Genomic DNA, 9,297 nt, shown 5'->3' with positions numbered 1-9,297 from the left:
TAACGTTTTGGGTCCAGTGACCCTTCCTCTGACAAAGGGTCACCGGACCTGAAACGTTAACTGTTTTCTCCTCCACGGATGCTACCAGACTTGCTGAGCTTTTCCAGCAACTTTGTTTTTGTTCCTGATTTACAGCATCTGCAATTCTTTTGGTTTTTACTTAATATTCCATTGTTACAAGAATATTGCACTTCCAACTCAATGAAACCCCCTTTCACTTTAGTGGCTAGTCGAGCTGTCTATTTTTAATGGCTGCTTCAGATGTTTTGTTTTTAAACTATCTTGTAAGAGGGGCACTGTTTATACCTTGCATAGTGATGTTAAGTTAAATTAATGCCCTGTCTTTAATCTTCACTCAACTGTATGTCGATTGACATTGTGTGCACTTTTTGAAATTACTTCCTGTATGTATTTGGAAGGTGGATGACAAAACCAAGTTTTCAACTCCTATGTGTTTTTACACTCTTGGATTTTCCAATTGGCATAGTGTACTGAATTTTCAACTTTTTTCTATAAATACAGGTTGTCGCTGATACCAAAGAGTTGGTTTCATCCACAATAACTGGAGCTAAAGATGCAGTCTCCAACACTGTGACTGGAGCAAAGAATACAGTGACTGGTGTTGTAGATATGGCCAAGGGAGCAGTCCACGGCAGCATTGAGAAAACCAAGTCTGTAATGGCTGACGGAGTTGATGCTGCCATGGCATCCAAAGTAGGGCAGATGGTGGTCACTGGTGTTGACAGTGCACTCAATAAATCTGAAGAGATAGTTGATTATTATCTTCCTATGACTGAGGAGGAACTGGGTAAGTAACATAACTGATTTTGTATCACTTCAGAGCCCCTAAGCCACTGTTTAAAATCAGTTATGTGGTTCTTAGCAATATTGGGATCACTCCATACTGTCAGTCTTGACCATGTGTACTATGATTTTGTTTTTTGGGCTGCAAACTTTGTCCTTTGAGATTAAAAGTTATTCAGTGTAGAATGTAGTTTGTAAGCATACCTATAAACAAAAGGCAACTAATTGATTTTATTTATCCCACTAAGTATCCAATTCCTGCTTTCACTTTTCTCCCCTGACCTATCCTGTAGTCAAAGGATCAACAAATGAGCTGTCCAAGAGGAGAAATGTCTTGTAAAGCTCTTGTTCCCTTCACCTGTGGGGGGTGGGGGACCCAGGTACTGGGGAAAATCAGTAACGTACTTGATGGGCAGGAACACACCCTCCTCTATTGGGAAAGCAAAGATCAAAGTAGTTCCAATAATGGTGAATTCTGACTTCAATTTGAAGTGACAATTTTTGAATAGTTTACAACTAAGTTTATTAGTTCACAAGTAGTTTGTCTTGAACCTTGATCAAATTTGGTGTACACAAGCTATGGTAACTTTATAACTGAACTTGGAATGTAAAAAGATCTGCCTTAAGCATTGCAGCCTTAATTTGAAAATTCTTCTTTTTTTTCAGCTAAACTAGCTACTTCTGTGGAGGGCTTTGAGGTGGCCCCAGCACAAAAGCGGAGTTATGTGCGCTTGGAATCTTTATCTTCAAAAATTCGACATAGAGCATACCAGCACTCTGTAGCCAAGTTGCAGAAGGCAAGACAAACCAGCCAAGATATTATGGCTCAACTTCACAACACCATGGATTTGGTAAGGTCACGAAACTATTGGGTGAGTCTTTCTCTTTAAAATTGGCTGAAATTATTCCCTTGCTCTACCAGAATCTAGGATCAAATGATGTCCTGTAGTTCCTTTAAACTTGCACCCCATCAGCTACTGAAAAGTGTGTTCCTCTGCTGCATTGACATCTAGCTTTTGAATCAGTTTATTTTTGGTTGCCACTGAATAGTTGAATAAAGCTTAACAGTTTGTTAAATGTTACTTCAATTTTCAAGCATGATTTGTGTTGCTATTCTCCAACTTAATTCCCCCCTCAAACTAAAGTTGTCTTACTATGAGCCTAATTCAAACTGGTTGCTGACTTCATTCTTAGCAAGGCCATTATTTTCAAGTACTTTACTACTTGAGTCTCCCGGCTGTAGGTCAAAGTTACAAATCAGGTCCTGACAGCTTTTTATGTTCTGAAGCTACAGATCAAATCAGCATACATCTAAGATGCAGGAGGCCAACTGAAGTAGTTGATCAATGTCTCATAAGATGATGGTTTTGATTTAAAAATTAACTTGTCAGTGCCACTCAGCAGTCTTGACACTGAAATAGATGTAATTTCATTCCAAGAAACATTCTTGAAAGCTGAACGAGGGCAACTTCAAATTGTCACTGACCATTGAACAGAGTCTTTCCAAGTCTGGAATGGCTTCTTGTTTTTGTAATGTCTTTTCACAATAAACAAAAAGTCTAGGGTGTAGCAAAAGAAAGGAGAAACAAGAATATTTCACTTGTCAATAACCCTTCAATACTAATGTAACTTTGCTGCTTTCTCACTGCATCTGCACTCATTTAAACTGAAACCACGAACTCAGTTTTCCCATGTATTGGCTTTGGATGGGATTCTGCAAACAGTCTTTTTGTTCCTGATTTGCACTTTCCCAGTGAGAGGTAAATGTAGAGGTGGTGAATGCATTGGATTCTGGAATGGTGGCTTTGAAGGCAGCAAACATCCTCCTCCAGTGAAGGAGGGAGTGAAAACCAGGAACTGTGACTTAATTAAAAACAAACTGCTGGAGATTGCAGCAGGTCAGGCAGCATCCATGGAGAGAAAGCGAGCTAACATTACAAGTCTAGGTGACTTCATCTGAAAAGTCATTTGACTTGAAACGTTAGCTTGCTTTCTCTCCACGGATGCTGCTCGACCTGCTGTGATCTCCAGCATTTTATTTATTTTTTTGTTTTCAGTACAAATTCCAGTGACTACTTCAGACTAACTAGCCTTCTCATAAAGAATGGCCTCTGATCATAGCTGGCATGGATTTGTAATAGTGTTTTAAATGACCCTACTGAGGGTGTTAACAGAATTGATGAATTGAAGTGTGTACTTTCAAAATGGGAAGGAAGCCAACTGGGTCTGAGATATGAACTTGCAATTCTAACATTGTGAATCTTTTTGGAACTTCCTGAGGGCTGTGAAAAATCAGTCATTTGATATATTAAAAATCCTCTTTTTTTCTCTTTTTGCATTTGTTGTTTATGGTTAAAATCCCACATACTTTAATCTGGCTCCCAGCTCTGATTATTTGGACTATCGGGTTTGTTGATTCCCATGTGGAAAATCCTGCCCTAATACTGCCAACTTGGTCTTCTCAGTTTTTAAAACTGACCTAGCCCTCATCAAGGATTTTATGCAACTCTTGAAAACTGAAATGCAGTATGGAGATGCAATGCTGGAAATTTAGTCTACCAGTGAATTCAGTCTTTCATCAGCATTGTGATTTACATATTTTTTCCTTCAGATTGAATTAGGAAGGAAAGGAGCAGATTCAGCAAATCAGAAGCTGCATGACATCCAGAAGAAACTCCATCAGACCTGGGTTGACTGGCAGAAGAAACAAGCAAAGCAAGTGGAGGAAGAAGGGGCTCAGAAGCCAGAGGTAAGGATTTCAATCTTGCTGTAGGATCAGCAAGGAATTGGTAAGGTTGTGAAGGGCAAGCTGCCAAGTAAAGGAAGCCTCCTTTTTAGAATCCTTAGTACAGAAAGAGAAGCCATTCAGCCCAGCAATTTATAACCAACCCTCAAGCATCCCACCCAGACTCTCCATCCCTGTAACCCCACATGGGTTTTTAAACTGTGGCGTGGCTAACCTAACTTAACCTCTATAATCCCTGGATGCTATGGGACAATTTAGCATGGCCAGTCCACCTGCCTGTACATCTTTGGACTGTGGGAGGAAACCAGAGCACCTGGAGGAAGCAGGGCAGACAGTTGCCCAAGGCTGGAATCAAACCCAGATCCCCTGGTGCTGAGAGGCAGCAATGCTAGCCACTGTGCTGCCCTGTTTGAAACCCGCCCAGGCTACTTTAATTGAAGCCCTCACCTGCAGTATACAAAGGTTAAATCACATTTTGTTTCAAAGCTTGTATTCTGTCCAAGTTCAGTGACCGTGTAATGCTTCACAAGTCTCCCAGGTCAGTTGTCAATTGACACTTTAATCCCTGGTGTTTCCATTAGAAGGACAGCATAGGATGTTGTCTCTTACTACATCCAGGAAGTATTTCTCCTATTGTTAATGTAACAGCCACTCTGACATCCTTAATCTAATAGATTATTGGACATGTGAAACTACATTTCATTTTGTAACTCTTTTTAAACTTTCGGTTCCTTCTGTCCTGAAGACACCCCTGACATCTCTCTCGGCATGTTGACTGAGTAGCCATCTGTTTATCCAAACCAGTCAGTGGACCCTTTGTCACTAGGCTTCTGGCTGCATGAAAGTGGATATCTGACCCCTGGTCAAACCATAGCAGATTGCTTTTGAGGAGTGGTGGGCTTGAACCACTTCTACCCACTTTTTTTTGAGGGGTGGCATGACTTGTAGATGTTAATGACACTGCTGCTCTTTCCTTGTTAGGAAATGGAAATTGAGTGGAAATCTTGCCATGTGCTGGGAATGGAAATTTTTAATCCAGTGATATCCAATATATACTTTAACCTGGGAGATGTTTACTTTTTGTCTAATGAATTGGCCACACTAGGTGTTAGCAGCCTTAAGTAGTAGAAGTAAACCCAGTATCTCATTCTTCATAGCCATGTGCTATATAGTTGTTTCAGCTATAAATCTTTGTTACTCACTTCCAACAAGTCACCTTTTAGAGGCAAACTTGGTAGTGAGACCTTCTGTACTTGGAAACAATCACCTTGTGACCTGTATAATAGCTGCCTCTTGTCACGCAAAGCTTGTAATGGGTTTTTCAGCTGATACCTGGGCAGTTATCCTGAGCATGACCACCAGCTTTTCTTCCAGCTCTTTCTCCCCCTCATCCCAGGTCCCAAGTTCAACTGCAACTAAGACATTGCATCTCTGCTTCCCCCTGCTCCCACCTTTAACAAAACAGCAGACAAATAACCTAACCAGGCAACTTTTTAGTAATATAACTTTGAAATGTAGAATACTCTGTCCTTTGTATTGAGTAAAAATCTTTTGTACTGAAATTGTAAATTGAGACCCCTCATGGATACACAATCAAAAAATCAAGATTCTAATAGTCTCTTTTGAAATGAGCCAGCAGGTAACCAGATTTTAAATCTGTTCCTTTGTATCCAGTGAAGTTGAGTTTTAAGTTTTAGACCCCTTTTGCATTAACACAGACCAGGTGAAGATTCTAATAGTATCCTTTTTTTTTTGTACTGCAGCAGCTTGAATCCCAAACCCTAACCATGGCTCGTGGTCTCACCCAGCAGTTACAGACGACCTGCCTAACTTTAGTTTCAAATGTACACGGCCTCCCTCAACATATTCAGGACAAAGTGCAGCAGATCCGCAAAACAGCAGAGACCATCCACACGTCGTTCTCATCTGCCAATTCCTTCAGTGATCTTTCAGGACAACTCCTGGCACAAAGCAGAGAGCAAATGCTGAAGATCCGGGAGTCCATGGATGGGGTGATGGACTATGTACTTCACAACACTCCACTCAACTGGCTGGTGGGTCCGTTTGCTCCACAGCTGACTGAGCGGCCAGAGTCAGAAGAGATAGTAGAAATGGATAAAGATCAAAATTAGATATGACCTGCTTAGCTCTATATACTGTGAGCGGTTTATGTCTTGAGACAGACTTGTATTAGGTTTAGTAACTTGAGCATTTGAATTGATGTTGCTGTTTTCACTAAACTGTATTTCTGTCCTATATGATAAGCAAACTAACTTTTTTTTGTCTGGAGCCTCTTAATTACAGAATCCCAAGCTAAAGCAAAATGCACAATGTGTCAAGTAACATCTGGAGGGCAGGTGGTGAAAGTGTGAAGTCCAAAAGTTTGAATGATATTTTCATTCTCCACAATATTTGTATCTGAATTTTGATAAGTGAAAATCATGTTGAAATCTTGTAAGGTTAACTATTTGGCCAAAAGGTCACCTGATCAATTTCTCCAATTGGAATCTGACCTGTAGTGTTTTTTCTCACTTCTGGTATTGTACAAGTTCTAATTCTACAAATTCAAGATGACTTTTGTACATGTTCAAGATGATCATGTAATTTTGACTTTTAGTTCTGGGCCTGCACTGTTACTGTTGACCTGGCACCTTTTTAACATCTGGGTTAGCTGTGTGCATGTGTACATACATATTCCATCTGGGTGTCAAACCACATGTGCCCAGAACATACTGGGTACATTAGCTGCAACTTGCCCAATTTAGGGCACCATATACCTGGAGACTTTGATCACTTGGTTTATGTATTAGGAATGAACACTTATCACTTGGAGAATTTAACCATTCTGTAGTATTATGTAAAAATCTTGGTGATTTTCATTGGCTCTTGTAATCTGACTAAACTACTAGATTGTAAGAGGCTGCTTTGGCAGATGTCTGTACAGCAGAGGGTAAGCAGGAAAGTGGGTCAGCACCAGTGTGATGCTTTTAAAATAAAGTGCATATTTAACTTCTAATTGAATAAATATTTTGGCATTATTTGGAAGTCTCCATGTTCAAGTTTCTGTAACAGCATCTAACTTGTATGGTAAATTGAATACAAATTTGCACTGCACAATTTTTTTTTGTCTTCTGAACTGGTTTATGAAGATCCTGACTAGTCATGTGCTTTGATGCTACAGTTGAAAAATTTCTAAAATGCAACTATTCCAATAGTTGCATCTTCATGACCTCTAGTATTGTGTGCACTTTATATTTTTCATATAGTGACTATATAAACACTTTATCAAATGAGCTCCTGCAATATCATGACCAGATGAATGCTGGATGATAGAAAGATCAGTTCTGTCCCAAATAGTGCTGTGGGAGTTTTTCTTTTGCAATATTGCAAATGATTCAGGATGTAATTCAAAGTACACTTATTGTACAACAACATTACTGAGATTGTGCTGACTTTTCCAAAAGGAGTTGAACTTTTTTTTGCTAAGGTGAGAACACCACCAACTGAGCTTTGGATGTCTTAATCTATACATGCTACTTTATTTTTTTTAAAAAAAAAGTAATTAAGCTTAGCTGAATTAGTCCTTGTGAACAAGGTGGATATGGGCTAAAGGTTGAAGATTAACAAAGATTTCAGACTAGCGGTAGACAGGGGCTCCTTGTTTTAGCCATGACTAGGGGCAAAAATATCAATAATGTTTTTGTGTAGAACATGCAACCAGTTCTTGGATAAAATGGTTTCAGTGCTTTGCATTTCTTACCTACACAACAAAGAGAGCAAGAACTAGAAAATCTATGCATGGAGGGTGTTCAATGAAAATGAAGGAATATTCCTAATTTTGTGACAGCTATAAAAGTAATGTAGAAACACAAACAGCTGCACCCACTCTACCATTTTAATGCAATCATGGCTGACTGACTTGATGCCTTTTTAACTAATTACCAATTGATATAGAGTTAAAGTCATCAGAAATCTATTGATCTCAATGCTGTAACAGCACTTCCATAGTCTTCAGAAGAAATATACCCTGGTTCTTGAAAAACTTATCCATCCTAAATAGCCACCTTTATTTTTAGTGCTAGGCTCCTTAACCAAAAGAAAAAAATACTACCTGCATCTACTATTTAAGTAGGTTGCTAATTTCAATAAGGTCTCTTTTTATGCTTTAAAGCTCTGGAGAGTACTGGCTTGGTTCACCTAATCACACAGCAGAGGATAGTCTTGCTGTGGTGGCACTGATCCTTTTGATATAAAAGAACTGGAAGTATTCTAGTTGTGGAGCTTCAGTACAACTGATGGAAGACCTTACCATAATAAAGGCTAATTTTTCTGTTAGCCTTCCAAATAGCTTGCTGTACCCATAGGTTAGCCTTCAGTGACTTGGCATCAAGGACATCTAGGTCCCTTTTGTACACACTTTCCAACCTCTTACCAATCAAGAAATACTGTCTGTTTCTTCTACAAAGGTGGATAATCTCATTTCTCAGCATTATTTTCCATCTGTCATGTTCTTGTCCATTCATTGGAAGGGTTAATCATCCTCAAGCTGTTTTACATCTTCCTCACTGCATGCAGTTCCATTTAGCCTTGTATTCTCTGCAAATTTGTAAAATCATTCTTGGTTCCCCGTCTTCAATCACTTGCCATATGGACAGTAAATAGTTGTGGGCTAAATTCTGATCCTTGCAGTACCCTACTAGTCACAGCCTGGCCTAGGTAGAATGACCTGTTTGTCTGTCCTCCTATTCCTACTGTTTTCTGTGTGTCAGCCAATCTTCAGTACTTTTCCTCTTGTCCTATATGATGTAATTTTGCTAACCAAGCTCCTGTGGGGCTGTTATCAAAAGCTTTCTGAAAATCCAATTATATTACATTCATTGATTCTCCCATATCAATTTTATTGGTAACACCCTCAACCTCAAGATTGTCAAATCTAAGTGTTCACTAATCCCATGCTTATAATAGATTCTAGCATTTTCCCTTCCACTGACATAAGGTGAACAGGTCTGGAGTTTTCCTGTTTGTTTTATTGTTGTTCCATTGTTAAATATAGGTATGACATTCACTACCCTCCACTCTGCAGGAATCATTTGAGGATCTATGGAATTTTAGAAGATAAATTACCCATGCATGCATCCATTATTCCTGTAGTAAGCCCTTCAGCACTCTGGGATGAAGAATATCAGGTTTTGGTGATTTACCGACTTTCAGCCCCATTCATTTCTCTGGTATAACTTTCTTAATACTAATTACCTTCAACAACTCCTTCTCCCTCATCACTTGGATCTCTAGTTCTGGGAGATTATGATTGTTTTCACTGAGAAAGATATAAGTAAAGCAATTATTTAGCTTCTCTGCCATTTCTCTATTCCTCATAATAAATTCTCCTCACTCTGTAATTGACTCTTGTTCATCTCAGCTAAACAGTTCTTTTTCACGTACCTTTCAGAGCACATTCATAGCCCATTTTTATGTATTTTGCTAGACTATATTCATATCTTCTTCTCCCTTATTCTTGGCCCTTGTTTGCTGTATTCTAAAATGCTTCCAATTATGCAAATTGCTACTATGTTTGTCAACTTTATAAGCTTTTTCTTCATAAAAACCTTGTACAAGCCTAACTTTTTTTTTGTCAGTCAGATGACTGACATTTTTGAGGTTCTGTCTATTGTATCATAGAAGTAATTGTTCATGTCCATCATGCCTTTTAATGTTTTTCTCAATCCAACTCAGCCAATTTGTGCCTC

General features: G+C 39.0%; 1 protein-coding gene across 11 annotated transcripts in view; it reads left to right on the top strand.

Annotated features, from left to right (window-relative positions):
• LOC109922140 (perilipin-3-like) overlaps positions 1–6,566 on the top strand; it is an 11,930-nt gene extending 5,364 nt beyond the window's left edge. For 8 of the 11 annotated variants that reach the window (XM_048592881.1, XM_048592886.1, XM_048592884.1 and 5 more), the window contains exons 5-8: positions 523–808; positions 1,471–1,676; positions 3,416–3,553; positions 5,314–6,566. In XM_048592881.1, coding sequence (XP_048448838.1) covers positions 523–808; positions 1,471–1,676; positions 3,416–3,553; positions 5,314–5,682 — 999 coding nt within the window. In that variant the 3' untranslated portion in view covers positions 5,683–6,566. The remainder of the gene's footprint in view (positions 1–522; positions 809–1,470; positions 1,677–3,415; positions 3,554–5,313) is intronic. The other 3 variants (XM_048592889.1, XM_048592888.1, XM_020522180.2) reach the window with 1 other exon arrangement.
• Positions 6,567–9,297: the final 2,731 nt, after the last annotated feature.

The sequence above is a fragment of the Rhincodon typus genome, unplaced genomic scaffold (genome assembly GCF_021869965.1).
Source record: "Rhincodon typus isolate 14 unplaced genomic scaffold, sRhiTyp1.1 hic_rhity00001978, whole genome shotgun sequence".
Taxonomy (NCBI): domain Eukaryota; kingdom Metazoa; phylum Chordata; class Chondrichthyes; order Orectolobiformes; family Rhincodontidae; genus Rhincodon; species Rhincodon typus.
This window is presented reverse-complemented; position numbering and strand designations above follow the sequence as displayed.